At 40.3% G+C, this 17,033-nt stretch overlaps 2 protein-coding genes across 5 annotated transcripts in view; both read left to right on the top strand.

Annotated features, from left to right (window-relative positions):
* Positions 1-6,494: 6,494 nt before the first annotated feature.
* ccndbp1 (cyclin D-type binding-protein 1) overlaps positions 6,495-17,033 on the top strand; it is a 61,118-nt gene continuing 50,579 nt past the window's right edge. The window contains exons 1-11 of one of the 2 annotated variants that reach the window (XM_053432624.1): positions 6,495-6,668; positions 7,431-7,490; positions 7,618-7,697; positions 9,365-9,446; positions 9,772-9,868; positions 10,241-10,314; positions 11,283-11,359; positions 11,977-12,236; positions 12,542-12,602; positions 13,502-13,548; positions 13,921-14,185. In XM_053432624.1, the coding sequence (XP_053288599.1) occupies positions 6,581-6,668; positions 7,431-7,490; positions 7,618-7,697; positions 9,365-9,446; positions 9,772-9,868; positions 10,241-10,314; positions 11,283-11,359; positions 11,977-12,236; positions 12,542-12,602; positions 13,502-13,548; positions 13,921-14,029 (1,035 nt within the window). In that variant the 5' untranslated portion in view covers positions 6,495-6,580 and the 3' untranslated portion in view covers positions 14,030-14,185. Of the gene's footprint in view, positions 6,669-7,430; positions 7,491-7,617; positions 7,698-9,364; positions 9,447-9,771; positions 9,869-10,240; positions 10,315-11,282; positions 11,360-11,976; positions 12,237-12,541; positions 12,603-13,501; positions 13,549-13,920; positions 14,186-17,033 lie in introns of those variants that run through there. The other variant, XM_053432630.1, reaches the window with a different exon arrangement.
* The window catches only part of LOC128449489 (protein-glutamine gamma-glutamyltransferase E), a 65,774-nt gene continuing 63,691 nt past the window's right edge, over positions 14,951-17,033 (top strand). For all 3 annotated transcript variants that reach the window (XR_008339882.1, XM_053432703.1, XM_053432691.1), the window contains exon 1: positions 14,951-15,111. Coding sequence is in view for 2 of the 3 variants with exons in the window: in XM_053432703.1 (XP_053288678.1) it covers positions 15,054-15,111 (58 nt within the window). In the remaining variant the exon portion in view is untranslated. The remainder of the gene's footprint in view (positions 15,112-17,033) is intronic.

Below are 17,033 nucleotides of genomic sequence, written 5' to 3'. Positions count from 1 at the left end.
ATGTAAAACTAACATTGGATGAGAGCGGTGCTGACGAATTTCCACCCGTTGCCAAAACTTTGTTCGACGGAGCAGGTGATAGCTTCAGAGGTATCGTCCCTCAAAGAGAACAGCCCAGCAGAAACCCGAGACGAACGAGACGCTCAACTCTGGTGACTCCATGTGAATATTAGAACTTCCCATGGATAACAAAGCACAAATCTACTTCTGTGAATTGGATATATTGGTTTGGTTTGAAATTTTGGTGTGGTGCCGAAATTGTGTCATGAGGGGCTGCCACGTTGAAATGTTGCCAGCCGAAATAAGAGCTGCCTTCAAATAGTCCGACTACACAGTGAACAATTATTAAACACAGGTATATGTGGATTTACTCCGTGTGCTCCGGTCTCCGCCACACATGCAATTAAAGTCAAATAAAATTTAACTATTTCTACCCAGTTTGTATTTTCTTTTATACACCAGTAGCATTGCACCCTTTGGGCCAAGGGAGCTTCCAATGCATTGAATCTGCTGCTGTGTGCAAACGGGGCGACCCTCTTCTGACACTCAGCTACAGGCCCATCAGTCTCTTACTCATAGTATGGAATGTATTTGAAAAAGTTGTTGCTAAACAAATCATTACTTATTTAAACAATAGCACCTTCCCCCTGCACTCAATGCAGTTTGGACGGAGGGCTAATCACTCGCCAGAAACACTTACAACAGTTAAGGGTAACTTCCTAGAAAAGGTTTAGGTGTCACTAGGAGACAAAGTTGGGGTTGAGGGGGCCGTGCTTTCAGACCCATGATATCCATTTGACCAAATCATCAAATCTTACTGCATAAACCAAACATTTGCAGTTTTGTTTGTGAACCTCATTGAATCTTATTAGTTCTTAAAATGTCCTACCATGAAAATATGGGCTTTACAGATACAATTTTAATAAAATTTACGAGATGTAAATTTGTATTCAGATCTGCACCAAATTTCATACACTCATCAGTCCCCTAAACCAGGGGTCTTCAACGTTTTTCAGGCCAAGGACCCCCAAACTGGTGGAGAGGTGAAGCAGGGACCCCCTACGATATATATAGTATAAAATTGTGTTTTATATTAAACTGGGCCTAGTGCCATATATAAACATAGCTACCCTGTAATTGTGCATTCAATACTAAGCCATTCAAATATATGACGGGTTCATATTGTTTTTAATTTAAACATGTGCTAGGTACAGGGTGGCCATGCCACTGCCATTTATAAACATACATCTTGCATACAACACTGAGCTATTAAGTATGTAAACATGCATGTAGAAGAGACAGTGAATCCTCAAGCCATCTGTGGATGATAAACATACTCCCACATCAGTGAGATGTCGGACCCTGATGGGTAGAACACTTATCTAACCTTGGACGGATGGAGGTTGTCAGGATGGGTCAAATCAGCCTCTCAATATGTCGGATGCGTGTTAATGGGTATTTAAAGACATTTAAATTTGTGGGAAAAAAATTGGTCTGAAAATAAATCAAAAATTATACAAATTCAAAAAAATTGTCTAATCAACCAAACATTTTGCGACCTCCCTGCAGTACCTCAGCGGACCCCCAAGGGGTCGCGGACCCCATGTTGAAGACCTCGGCCCTAAACAATAAACATGCCTGATTTTCTTTCACCAAGATCCATGAATTATCCTTTAAAGAATCTACTTAAGTTGGAAAACGCTCAATCGCACAATTTTAAACAAACAATGTCCTTGATCTCCACTCTGATTCGGATTCACACACAATTTTGACGAACTGACCAGGGTGGAAACATAACCTCCTTGGTGAAGGTAGAACGTTTGTTGACTCCACCTCCTTCTTTTTTAATGGAATTAATTAAACGGGATTTCTCTGAATCCAGGTATTTGAACAATTACCCTGAAGTTATTCGACCGACTTGATGAATGCCCCGAGATCTTGGCTCACATCTAGAGTTGACCTGGCCTCTGCAGTGACTACCCCTCATCTCTGGAACCTCTTACCTGTTTATCAGACACCGTCAGACTTTTGAAGAGTTTAAATTATCCCTGACTCCCTGATTCTTCTCACTGGATTTCAATTCAAGTTAAACAGTTAATGTCTTTGCCTCTTTATGACCCACAACAGCAAAGGAGACAATCAGGGAGAAAATTGGCCTTTTCTTTATAACTCTTCTCACTTTCTGTGGTCGGGTCCCATTACCCACAAAGTCCTTTGAAACGATTGTATTACCTGCTGGACGGCGCTGGTCGGTTGATAAAACAATATTTCATCTCGTCCTTATAACCAGTCTAGGCTTTCTTTTCAATTCACAATTTAACATCGTGAAATAGGACGTTTTATCCATATTATCTCCAATTCTCCTGAGAATAATTAATGGATATTGATCGCAGACGTCGCAGCCAAAGTTTGAGGTTCTTACAAACCTCTCGTTCTGAAGGGACCACGGTGGAATATCCCTTTAACAGCAGAACTTGAGCAGAGGAAAGCAGGCGGGACAAATAATAAACACCCAAATAAAGTGTGTGTGTGTGTGTGTGTCTGTGTGTGTGTGAATGTGTGTGTGTGTGTGTGTTTGTCATTGTATAATCAGACTAATCTGATTACAGTGTGACAGATTTGATGCCTCTCAGTTTCCTGTCTGCCTCTCAGTGTCTGTGCAGACAGACTCATCGTCCTCTTGAGGAGAAGACTGGCTGTCTCACTGATCAGCTGTCTGTCTGTGTCTCCGTCAGTCTGAGTGGACGGTCGTCTGTCCTCTTTCTGTTTAACTCCTGATCATCTGTCTGTGTCTCTAAAACGTCTCTCTCTCTCAATGTGGGTGTGTGTGGGTAGGAAGAAAGTCCCAGTTAAAAGGCTGAAACTGCAGCACTGGATAAGCCTATTACACTGTGTGTGTGTGTGTGAGTGTGTGTGTGTGTGTGTGTGTGTGTTTGGGTGTGTGTGTTTGTGTGTCTTTTTCTGGGAGGTTTTTGGTCTTGTTGATTACTCATCGCTCCAATAAAACACATGCACGTACACACACACACACACACACACACACACACACACACACAAACACACACACACACACACACACACACACACACAGTGAGTAAAGCTGTGTGTGACTGATAGGGTTTCCTAGCACACTGTCTCTGTTCTGGCTGACTGATGCTTAGTGTGTGTGTGTGTGTGTGTGTGTGTGTGTGGGTGTGTGTGGGTGTGTGTGTCGGACATGTTAGTTCTATTTGTTCCCCTTCTTTCTTTCTTTCTTTCTTTTCTTTCTTTCTTTCTTTCTTATTTCCTGTCTATATTTACCCTTTCTTTCCTTTTTTTGTATTTCCTCTCATCTTGTGTTTGTTCTCTCCTATGTCTCCTCTTTCCTCCTTCGCCCTCTCTTGTCCTTCTTTACTTTCATCCCTTTCTTCTCTCCTCTTATTCAAATTTTCTTCATCTCTTTTCCTCTCCATCTCTAATCCCTATAGCTCATAGCTTTTCCTCCTGTTTTTCATCCTCTCATGTCTTCCACTGCTTTATACCCCCCTCCTCTCTCTCTCTCCCCCCCCCTCTCTCACACTTGCACTCTCTCTGTCTGACACTACACCTCTCTTTCCTTCACATCCTCCTCCCTCTTTTTTCCCTTTTCATGCTCCATCCATCCCCCTCCCTCGGCCTCATTATTCGGTATAATCGGTTGTCTAGACAGTGACTCCCCACACAGATCACACCTGAGAGAGCACGACGGAGGGGGGCAGACAGAGAGAGAGAGAGAGAGAGAGAGAGAGAGAGAGAAAAAGAAGAGAAGCAGGAAATGAGACGGAAGAGAGGGAGAGAGGAGGTGATAAAATGATTTTGCTTTCCTCCCCTGAAACCCTCCAGTCATTCGAGAGGGAGAGACATGTGAGACAGAAAACACATGATTGAAGGAGGGAGGGAGGAAAAGAGAGATAGAGAGAGAGAGAGAGAGAGAGAGAGAGAGAGAGAGCGAAGGTGGTGCAAGAAAGATGAAGAGGAAAGGAACAAGGAAAGAAGAAGAAAAATTAAGAAATGGAGAAATCAAAGAGTGTAGAGTGTCACACACACACACACACACACACACACACACAGACAGGCTGCTTGACAACAGAAAATCTATTAATTTGTGCATGTGTGTAAACCTCGCCTCCTCCATGTTAGCAGATGGGACATGGTTTCTGTCATTTCAGGTCGTTCTGATCAGACCGATGTTTGTTCAAGTCTTCATAATTCTGATCAGTCTGGTTTTAATTCGTTATTTGATCATATAAAATTACTGAATCTTCCCGATCTCCCTGATCCTCGCCTAAATTATATTTTTCGTTCTTGACTTATGTTCCATCCGTCCATCAAGTTTCGATCAAATCAGTTTCGTCATTTCTGCGTAATCCTGCTGACAGGCAAACAAAAGGCAATGAAAACATAACCTGCCTGGTGGAGGTGAAAACGTTGCATTAGTTACATTTGCACACACAACTTTGTTGTCGTTAATCCTCACACAAATATACAACTGAACCAAGAGTCTACAGTGTAGGTGTGTTGTTGTTTTAAAAGAAACAGTTGCAGTTTAGCTCAGTAGAGTCTTAATGAGAGCAGCAGCAACACAAGCCTGTTTGTGGTTTTGTGTGATCCACCAAACTCAATTCATCTGTATGGAAGACTATTAGTGCCACGCATAAATATGAGATTTTCTCAATGGCTTTAGGTATTTTTTGCTCTTTGACAACAACTCACAAAACATTTAACACATGCTTCAAAAGTTTATCTTTGAATATATTAATTCATTTAATCATCACACAGTGAACAACAAAACACAAAATACATTGAACAAGTTCAGCCTCATCGAGCAAATCACATCATGAACAGTAATATTTTCTCGAAAGATCATTTTACGTAAGAAAACTAGAAATGATTAGACAAACATGTTCTTGAGTCAAAGTTACCACATACATTTTTCAATTTGACTTAAAGTAAATATTCCCCAAACCTTTTAAAATACCTCAAGTATTTAAACTAAAGGTACATGTGGTCTGTGTGGCCTTTTTGCATTACTTTTAAAAGTATATTGTGAGCATGTTACGCAATGCATTGTAAAAAAAAAGTATTGGATTTAAAAGTACAGATATCTGCTGATATATGGAGGGAAGTAAAAGTGTAAAGTACCTGATAATAAATGTACTTAAGTGAAGTACAGATACATCAAAATACTGATCATGGATTACAGTATGATAATGAATTATATTTTTCTATGCAGGTGTGAATGGAACATAAACTGTTGCATTTAGACTGGACACATACATTTGGTACGGTTCAGGTTACTGAATAAATGAATGAGAATGTAAATAATACTCATTGTACACAAACTGATGACTGATGGAAGATTTGTGCAGAGGAGCCTCACACCAAGCTGCATGGTTCAACCGATCTTTTTACAAAGTGGCAGGAATTGGCCTCCATACTAAAGTCCATCACTGCAGCCCCTACTGCGTCATAAACCCCCGGCTGAGAAGTCCAACGTGTTTCAGAGGCAGGCTAACGCTGCCCCCTAGTGGTACTTGGTGCAACTGAACATATTTTCATATTGCAGATAGGATTTGGAAATGTATTTCAATATCCTATCTTTTAAAAGTAACTCACTTAGTCACCATAGATAATTACACATCCTGTAAAACTTAAAATACCTGTGGTGTGCTAGAAGGTTCGATTTCAGGCCCAATTAATTTCTCTTATATGCTTTGTTTAACGACACAAGCGTCTCCCTCCACTGATACGTGGATGAAACATAGCAATACCTTTCCACTGAGACCTGGTGACCCTGAAAGCCAAGCTGCTGAGTCAGGGTCAGGCCCCAAGCTACGTCACAGAAATGTTGACCCCTTATGTTGGAGCCCTTAGGTCCTCAAGTGGATCCTGGCTGTTCCAAAGATGAGGGGGAAAACTAAAAGTGCGTTTCTCATCGGGGCCATGCAGCTCAGCGTTACAACGACCTCCCCGAGGAGAGAGACTCAGTGACTTCTTTAAAATCACGTCTTAACACCTATTTTTATAAACTTGCTGCGTCTATATCGTTTTTTCTATCCCCTTTTATTTTATATATTGTTATTCGTCCTTTTACTGCTTTTATGTGATCAGGTTTTTTATGTGATATTGTCTTACATTTATGAATCTAATTGATTTTGTTTATAACCACCTCAGCGTTGTTGTCTGGCTTTGTTGTCACATCACCTCCTGTCCATTCTTATTCATCTTGTATTTGCACTATGCAAACTCTTATTTATCACAAATGTATTTATTCAGTTTTAAATGTTTTTATTTATTTGTTAATTTATTTAAAGGTGCTCTTTACAGAAAGTTTTTATTATTACATGTGATAAAAGTATTTTATTGTTAAATCATTTCCCCACATTTATTTGACTTGGATCCACTTCAACGACAGGATGTCCCGGACGCGCCTGAACGTGTCCCCTCGTTTATTATCCGCCACTCGTGTCGCCTTTAACATCGTCCCCCGGGCTCCACTTCCGGTCTCAGTGGTGGTTCCACAACACGCGTGTTTTCTCTCCGTGTGGGAACAGTTGGAGTCATGAGCGCAGAAAACAGCGACGGGAACATTTCGGTTCCCTTACGGAACCTGCTGAACTCTGCGCACTGCGTCAGGGACCGAGTCCGAGGTAACTGCAGCTTGCGCGGCTAAATGCGGGCTAGCTCAAGACAAGCTAGCATTAGCATTGGTGTTTGTTTTGATGGGACCTGTCGCTGGTTTTCTTTAATGGATCTTTAATTTGACAGAGCTCGTGAATTCTATTAACTGGTTTTAATCGCTCAACTTATTTGGTGTACATTTTTCTGCTGAAGTCTCATAAACATAAACAATAAAAGATGAAAGTAGCTGATGGAGCAGTTCTGCATTCTGAGATAGAATCAGTTGATAAAAAATAACGTTCAGTTCTTGGAGGAACTGTTTTGGATTCACGTTCATTTAAAAAAAAAAAAAAACGCTGTGGTTGAACAATATTAATAAAACATCAGTCAGTCAAACTTTGTTGGCAAAGTACCTTTTAAAAATAGTAACTATTTCTACAGCACTTTTCAAAACAAAGTTATAAAGGGCTGCACGTAAAACAAGAGGAGAAATAGAGAATAAAAACAATCAGAATGTGGATAAAATGAATAAAACACACTGACAAAAGTGAAATGAATCATCATAACCACCATGAAATATATATAAAGTATCAGAATCTAGAAATTAAAAGCAGCTTTGTACAAATGTGTTTTGAAGTGAAAATGAAAGTTCACTCATTATCTACAAATACAACAACGAGTCACAAAGTAAATTCGGGTTTGAGTCGGCTCCTCCTCTGTCACTTGAGTTTGGTAAATTGAACCCTGAAGATCGGATCAGTTTCTAACCAGACGCTCACTTTCCTCCGCAGACGGAGAATCCAACGAGTCGGACGGAGTGTTCAACCTCGCCAACTTCTGGGACACTCTGAGTTGAGTTTGGTTTGTCGGGAACCATCCACCCTGTTTCTTTTCTCTCAGTTTCGTTCCTCACACAGAATCACCGTGAAATGAAAACGTCCGATCTCAAGTCAATAGAAATGTGTCCTCTGTCCACAGACCAGGCCGTGATGGCCGTGTCCCAGGAAGCCACCAAACTCAGTCTGGCCTTTTCCAAACCGCCGCTGCCGTCGCAACAGGTCAGATGATCGTTGGAGTCATAATGAATAGGGATGCACCGATATGGAAATTCTTGGCCGATACCGATACCGATATTTAAAATAACAATCTGGCCGATAGCCGATACCGATATTTGTTTAATTTCTTTTTGTTGTTATTCATTCACCCTTTTGTGCCAGAAAAATAATTAAATCATTATTAAAAAAGCACTATTCATCACTCTTATCTTTTAATGAGCACAGATTGAATCAGATTTATGAAACAATCTTTGATTTAACTAAACTTTATTTAACAGAGACATATTACGCCCATTTTACCGCAAGTTGAAATGGTTCCTTGGGATCTTAATGAAATGTCTGTAACATATTTTGGTCAAAATACCACAAGGATAATTTAAAACAGCACCTTTTTACCCTGTCTAAAACAGCCCTGTTAAAGTATCATTATAGAGAACGCTCTTCTCATTGATTTACGGTAGCAGTATTGCCCGTTTATTAGATGTGTTACGGCTTCTGTGTGTATGACGTATGTTGTCAGTTCCCTTGTTACCTGTGCATGAGACGGATGAATAGAGCCGGTGCACATGAGAATAAAGTACTTAAACAGACGCTACGCTCATACTTTTTACACCAAGTTACACTGCGTGAGTCAAGATAACTTAACAAGCCCTCCTCAGTTTGACCTGTTTTGAGTGTCGGGCAGAAATCACATCGCGTCAACACCCACCGTGGCCCTTCGCGATGCTTGTTTTAATTAATCAAGTCGGATTCCCCTGGTCCGCACCAGTTCTCAGTCAGCTGCTAGGCGCCAGCCGGAGGGTTCCCTCAGCGGTCGCCGTAGCTGAGGTGATCCGCGAGAAGGGCCCGACACGCGTCCAGATTGGCCGCCGCCGCCCGCGTACCCGGTCCCCTCCAACGGCCCGCCTTCCGCACCGGCGATGGACACCGCCCCACGGTCCAAGAGAAAGAAAGCCCCCCCACCAGTGACGCCGTGAGGTGCCACCGGATGAGGACCTCCCGGTGCCGCACACTGAGCCTCCGGCGGCGCGGAGAGGAGGGCGACGGAGCGACTGCTCCCCCAGCCGCGGCACGTGCCCAGCGGGTTTACAACAAATATGAACATCGGCCAATGATATCGGTGAAAGTCAAGTTTATTACCGATAAGCCGATATCAGTAAACGAGGCGAATATCGGCCGCTACCGATGTTCGGCCGATAAATCGGTGCATCCCTAATAATGAACACATAGTCTCCTGCTCTATTCTCACATGGGCTCACTCAGACATTTTTTTAGACATTTCTCTTTTCAGGTCTGAAAGCAGCTTTAGAGGCACATAGAATTTAGTAATTTTATGTTATGTACAAACTGGGTTCAAACCAGTTCACTCATTTGCTCCTCAGTCCCAATTAGACCTCGGACGTGATCTCGTGCTCCATCATGAAACTATTTCCAGTTCTTTCAAATGTGCTCAGCGATGTTTCCCACAGGAGGTTTGCTCAAGGACACACAAAAACATTTCTATTGTAAATCTGTCAGTGATGGGACTTGGACCAAGCCGCTCTGAAACTGAACCACAGTTCATACGGATGTCGACAGAACCTTGTTAATGTTTGGTTATGTTTGACTGTGAGAACTAAATACCATTAGAAACTAATTCCACTGTTTTAAATCACATTTCTAAACGTTAGGATACGGAGAAGCTGGCGGAGTCCACCATGAAGAGCATCCTCACCCTGTCCATGGTGTATTACTGGTTACCCAAGAGCCAAGGTAACGCTGAGGCTGTACATCAGCACTGGTTTCTTATTTAAATTCAGTTTTTTTTTTTATGAGAATACGTTCATTTAAGTTTTATTCTTATTGTGATAAGAATTAAGTTGTTTCTTTGAATGAAAAATTGGGTAAAATTATCATTTAAATTGTAAACAAGTTTCTTACTTATGAAACTTTATCCCAAGGATTTATCTTATTTTTGCAAAAGCAAACCACGATACATGCCCATATCTCAGATCTACATTTGCAAAATCATTCGAACCAAGATTATAATAAACCGTAGACTCACTCATCCTGTCGTGTCTCCTTCTGTGTGACTCAGGCGTCAGTTTGCGGCGTCAGGTCCGAGACGCCACTGTGGATGTTCTGGATGGTGTCTCACAGCTGGTGGAGGTCATACTGAGTTCACCACTGCAGAGGTAGAGTACACCCACACAGCCCCAATTAGAGGGAACTGCAGATGTCATGATAAGTTGTGGCTCATGTTCCCAACAATAGTCACATTGAATTAAAACACAATAAAGACACAAACCCACAATCATTCTGTTCTGATGCCTGAAACTTCACGCTGTAGTTTTACTTTATTTGTCTTTGTTCTTTATTTGAATGTCTTTAACTAAGATGGGCAATTAACAAGATTTGTTTCCATTAGCTTTAAAGTTAGCATGTGATAAATAAATTATATGCCTTGTATTGTTGTTAAAAATGCTGCCATCATACAAACACTCTGCCTCTTCCTTCCCTGCTTCCTGTTTTCTGTTCATCCATCTTGCTCCTCTGCTGTGCTTCAGTCTGTCCCAGGAACAGTTGACCACAACAGGAACCGTGTGGTCAGCCTGTGACCAGTTTGCCCAGTTACCAAAAGGTCAGTTCACTTGACAGGATGAAAAACGACATATTTGGATCAGATTTAATAAAATAGCGTCCAACACTAGCTGACTCAACTCAGCGTCCGTAGCTGTAGAAGTTTGAATGTCACCGGTTTCGTATTTGCACTGATTGAAGCTGCAGGAATCAGCTGCAGTTCTGACCTCAACCTGCAGGTGGTGATGATGCTCTGAATGTCAGACAATGCGTTTGTGTTTGTCTCGAAAAATCTTGTAACTTTATATATTTACCTTTATTAAAAACCGTGGATTCTGTTTATGTTAATTAAATTAAAAATCAATCAAACTAATCATTATAGAATAAAAACAGGTTTATTCTACCATTCACAGCTGTGGATATGTTAAACATGGTGTTAAACATGGTGGTAAACACTGTGTCTTTTCAAAATGTGTTGGCGTGCTAGTATGTATTTCAGCTAATGTATTTTATCTGGACCCTGAGTCTGAACAATAAATGTTAAATCATATAAAAGCTTTAGATAAATTAATAAAGAGGGAAATAATTATTCTAGAGGTCTTCAACCTAAAAATATATTCTGTAAAAATGTATAAGACATATTTACATTACAATAAATTTGCCATAAATGTGTTTCTGTTTTGTGATGGTGGTTCATGTAGAATTACCTGCGAAAAACCTCATTAAATTTAATCTATTTTAAATCAAATCTACTAGTCTATGACGCATCCAGCAGGAGAACAAGTGAAGAAGTTTGGTCGTAACAGGAACAAGAATTGGAAAGCAGATATAAGAAGGAATTTCTAACATGTTGAGTGTGTGTGTGTGTGTGTGTGTGTGTGTGTGTGTGTGTGTGTGTGTGTGTGTGTGTGTGTGTGTGTGTGTGTGTGTGTGTGTGTGTGTGTGTGTGTGTGTAAATCAGCAGTTTATTTCTGTTCTGAAAGGTTTTACATGTTATGTTTATTGATGAACAACATGTTTGCTCCACAGATAATAAAGCGGCTGTGCTCATGGTTCTGTCTGCTCAGATGGGAGTTGTCAAAGACGCCTTAGAGGAAATTGAACAGGTACACACACACGTTCACATACAATTCAATAATATGTGCTCTGGTTTTTATTTATCTCGGGGCCTTTAATATAAAACTGGACCGAAAAGAACGAGTCACCACCTTCTCTGCTATGTGGTCCTGTCACATTATCTTTTAGTTTCCTCGTCTACTGTTGAGATCCGTGTTCTATTTGTTGTGATAAAAACAGGATGATGCACATGTTGACAGCCCGAATTCCTCTGAAACAAAAACATTGTCACGCTTCCTGCACTGCTGCTCTGAGTTTCTCCCCTCAAACACAAACACGTATCACAGGATGTTAAGTCTTCAGGTATTTTCCTCATCTATGACTCAGTCTGAAGTAGAAGTAGAACTTAAAAACCAGTTGGGATTAGTCAAATCATTTTTGAATCAATGTTAATTAAGTTCTGAAGTGTTTCCTTGATATTTGAGAATAATGAGTTTGACTAGGCCACAGAAAGACAACACACAGCTTTTTACTGGCCACAGATGCAGAGAGAAGCAGAGACACAGCTCTACAATAAAGCATAAAACAGATGTTTTATTTAATGTGAGAAAAGAAGGGAACTTCAAGTCACTCTGAAAGGAAACAAAATGATAGATTCTCTCCACAGGCCTTATCTGAGGTCCAGGATCCGTTCAACGATATCCTGGACGACGACCAGGATGGGGATGAGCCTCGAGGCAACCAGGACACATACTGGTCAGACAAAGACCGGCTTGTGATTGGTCCATGCCACGGCTTAATAAAGGCGTCGGCCGCATGCCTGAAGAAAATGCTGTCATCTGTCAAAGCCAACGGTGACGTCACCACGCCTCTGAATCTGTCCCAACTCGACGACCTGGCTGACATTACCAAGGAAATAAGCCCTGGGTACTCACACACACTCACACACACTCACACACACTCACACACACGCGCATGCACGCTGACAGTTGGATGAATGTTTTTCTGTCTACACACCTCTCACCTGAAACTCAGGAATAGAGAAGCATTGAGTATTCAGCCGAGTCTCAGTTCAGGGGCTGCTCCCTTCAGATGCTGCATTTAAAGACTGATAGCGTCACAGCAGCCGTTCAGAGGTTTTCAAACTGGTTCCAAATGAAACATCTGATTTTCAGAATGAAACCACCGCCATGAAAACAACCCTGTGCATCTTTGTGTCTTTTTCTCCTCAGTGTTGATGATCTGGCTCTGTGTCTGTACCCGCCCATGGACTATAGTGGAGTAGAGAGCAATGTGAGACACACTAAGGCAAACGCTGCACCCTGCGCTCACACACTGTATAAACCCCAGTGCCAACTTCGACATGTTTTTCTTTTGCATGGATTTGTTACGTTTGTGGGAAGGTGAAAATCTTCAGCTTTCAAAATTCCTATAACTTCCCACAAATGTAACATGAAAAATGAAAAAAGATCTTTGTGGTCATTGTTGTTTGTTTATTTACTTATACACCTGCCAATGGGTTTGAGTCAGCTCATTATACAAAGTATATATATATATAAAGTATATATGTATCATTCTCTCTCCCCCTTTAAACACCCAGGCAGCTTCATCATCCTTTGTCAGTTCACAGAATTGTTTTGTGGAACAAAAATCTATCTATTTGTAACTACTAAATTACTTAGAACTCATTTAGTAGGCAGCTGCTGTTAGGTTTTTGTCTTGTTACTTTTAAACATTTCAAGTCATATATTAAGTTTATTGTTATTTTATAAGTATAAAGTAATTTAAAGGAGTTCCTCAATAATGAATCTGTCATTGAGTCATTGGTATAATCACCGGCAGCATAAACAGGACGAGTTTCATTTAACTGTGAATAAAGATCTTTTCGATGACACACTTTGATTTACTTGATCACGGTCACACCTGCACACATGTCATCTTTAAACCATTAAATCTGTTGCATCAGAACTTGTTAGGTGAGGTAAGATGAGGGGAAAGATTATCTAATCCTTCCTTGTTCTGTGTTTCTTTTAAGTAGTTTAATGTCCTCACCACTTTATTGAGTTGTTTCTCAGCTGCTTTCGTCATTGTCTCTTGCATATATCATACTTCCAATTATCTAAATGTATAAATATATTCAAAACAAGTCGATAGTAAAATGAACATACAAATAAAAGTGTGTTTCTCTACAGGTGACTAAATTGGCAGCACTGCTAAAGAAAGTCCTGGAGATCATCAGGTAAGATTCACTGACATCCAAACATCGATATTATTCTCTCTCTTATAGAAAGTTAAGATTTTCTTCAGGGAGTTTGTGAAACATTCAGTTCATAAACACTAGAAACTGACCTACAACAAAAAAAGGAGAGGGTTGTTGGTTTCTGACTAATGTGACAACTCATGTAATGAGGGTGACAACACATTTTTGGGAACGTCTTGTGTTAGTGGAGGTTAGAGAAAAGAGTGGGTGGTTCATCTTATTAGTGCGTGTGATCACAGTTGTAAGTTTGTTGCTCATTGCCATCCAAACAGCTTTAGAAGCATGTCTGACATCATAGATGCCCCCCCCCCCCCCCCCCCTCACTCTTTCACCTCCTCTCTGTCCCTCCAGGTCCAGTCATGTGTGCGGTGAATCGGAGCTGAACTGGGTTCAGTTCTTAGACGGAGCCGTCGACCACAACCTGCAGAAAGCCAAAGACCTGATTCAGCAGGACAGCTAGTGTGTCTGTGCAGCTAAAAGTGTGTGTTGTGTGGTTTTATGTGCTTGTGTGAGAGTGTGTGAGTTTGTACAAAAAGATGTGGATTTGTAAGAAAGAAGAAAAAAGCGCTTGCATATACAACGACAATTAAAAGTGAAGACATGTGTCTATATGAAATCTGTGGAGAGCTGTTTCATTATTTTACTCTTCATATATGTTCATGTAGTTAATCTGCCAGATGCACACACACACACACACACACACACACACACTCCCCCAGGTATATTTCTCAGTGAACGGGTTGGATTCATTAAAAGCGTTTAGTCCCTGTAACCACATGTTTACACATATTTATCTGTGGTGACAAGCTGCTGATCATGACAAAATATATAAATACAGCATTATGTGTATTGTTTTTATTACCTCACTGAAGATTCCATAGAAAAGGTCTGATATAAAAGTTACAGAGCTTTAAGGTTTAAACTACAGTGAAAATGATGGATGATTTTTTGCGTCTGAGTTTCAGTTCATTCATCTACACAAGCAGCTCCTTGTTTTCACCTATAGGCTGAAAACGGACGTAGAATTAGACTCATGAAAGTGAAGCCAACATAGAACTGGTTGTTTCTATAGAAGTCTGTGAGGGAACGACTCTACTTCTCACTTTATAACGTCTAAACATTTTCCAGAGAAGTTTATGTCTCAATATCTAGTTAAGTTCCTAATTAGCATAACCGCACTGTGTTTTAAAGATGGTTAGGGTTAGGGTTAGGGATCGGTGGGGAGATTACTTGGGAGGGAATTTCCAGATCATTCAATCTCGGAGTCAAAGGTCAGGGCGACTAAATGGAAGAGCAGGGTTTAAACGCCAAGGAGGTGGATAAAAGTCGCCTGGCATGTTTCTCATGGGTAAGAAAAAGGGGCGGGGCTCCGCAGGTATTTAATAAACCAACATTGCGGAGTCACCTGTCAGTGAGCAGCTGAGCGACTGCCAGGGTTCCTTCACGCTTACGTCTTTTACTGTAGAGACACAAACTCTGCAGACATGACAGAAGAGGCTCCGACGAGTTCTGCAGGCATGACGGAGGAGGTTAAAGAACTTAGTAAGTACAACTTTTTTTAAAACAATGACTTTATCATCGTCTCTGCACCGACCAAGACCCTGCACACACACACAGACACACACATACACACAGACCTACACACAGACACACACACACCAACATGACTTTAGGGATTTACGCTCTTTGCAAAGAGAGCGTACGTTACCTAAGGTGAGGACTTGTTCGATCATGTTTGAGAAGCGAAATGAGGTCGCTGCAAAGGAGATTAAACCTGCACTGTGTTGTTGTACAGTTGTGCGCTTCTGTGTCCTGACACGACCCTGTGCACATTCTCAACACAACAATCAGAACAACCATACATGTTATGAAAAGAGGAGCCGCAGGTTAATTGAGCGTCTGAGTGAACCTGAGCTGTAGAACTAGAGGATATAGATCTGACTGAGTCCTGTAAACACACACATGTTTGTTTTTATTTTCCTTTATTGAACCGGGAAGCTTCTATTGAGATGAAAGGATGAAACATCTGTGTTACGGAAAATCCTGCTCGTGAATAAATGAACTGCTGCATTAGTCATGTTTTCACTTCAGCTGAGCTGGGGTCTGTTTCCAGGAGTTAGAACTGAACATGGTACTTTCAATCAATCAATCAATCAATCAATCAAATATAGCCCATATTCATTGCCTCATAATATCAATAAGATGCTACGTCCTCTGCCCTTCAACCTCGACAACATAAAATACACCACAGAGCTGAGGGTGATAATTATCTTTCTCATTTGCTATCATTTGTGTATTTTAAAAGACAGTTGACTTCTCCTCTTACCGTGTCCTGTTCCATCTTGTCCCATTGACCACATATTTCTTCATCACGAAGTTTCACAATGGTGACATTTCACACTATATTTACACCACCCACTCACACCCCGCCCGAGGCCCTGGCAGCGTTACCAGACAGTACAAGGACTTTCACATGCTCAGCCGGTTCACTGAGGTGAATCGAGGATACACCACACCCTCAGTGAATGGTATTTAATAACATGAAGCCTAATGTACCTGCTGGGTGTGGTTTCATCCTTTAGTCAAAGTGTATCATTATCATCCAGGATTGACACCATAATGTTTATATGTGAACCAGGATGACCTTTGACCTACAAATCAAACTCAGTCTGTACAGATACTGAGAGAAATCAAAACTTTGTTTTAAATAAAGACAAATGGAGCAAAAAAATTTAACAAATTCTCTTCAACCGTTCTTGTAACTGAATTTAATATTCAAGCAAAGACAGAAAACTGCATCGTGCTGTGAAAAGGCAAAACTAATATATAGAATATTTACAACCTTAACCTTCTTTTGTCAAAGTGTTGTATCAAGCAGCAATAAGAGAACACAGACTGTGTATCTTGTGTATTTGTACATCCACATCCAGATTGTGTTTGACTAATAATAATTATATTAATAATTATAACCATTAAAACTTCACACTTCAAACTTCATACTTAATTTAAAATCAGGTAAGCTCTTAACAGTTAAACGTGGTGGTTAAAGAAAATTATTAAACAAAACAATAATATAGGTTATATAATACTAATGTTGTGCAATAGTAGGAGTAGAATTGACGTTGGCTAATTATTAATAATCATGAAATGTGATTATTAAAATAACAATTATTTCTTAAAAATAATCAAAAATGATAAAGCTATTAATTAAGAAATGTAACACATTTAATTAGAAATGATACGGTTATCCATTAATAATAGTTAAAATAATTAATGAAAACAATAAAATTATCAATTAAGAATAATACAAATCTGTAATCATTCTTTATTGTCGCGGGGCACCACCCTGGTTACAGGGACCAACGATACAATCTATAAATATCAGTCTCATAATGATAAATGTCAAATCAATAATCTCAATATTTAATATTAATAATTATTTAATTAACAGTGAAGGCTACTAA

Source organism: Pleuronectes platessa, chromosome 2, assembly GCF_947347685.1.
Source record: "Pleuronectes platessa chromosome 2, fPlePla1.1, whole genome shotgun sequence".
Classification (NCBI taxonomy): domain Eukaryota; kingdom Metazoa; phylum Chordata; class Actinopteri; order Pleuronectiformes; family Pleuronectidae; genus Pleuronectes; species Pleuronectes platessa.
Note: the sequence above shows the minus strand (reverse complement) of the source record. Positions and strands in the feature narration are given on the sequence as shown.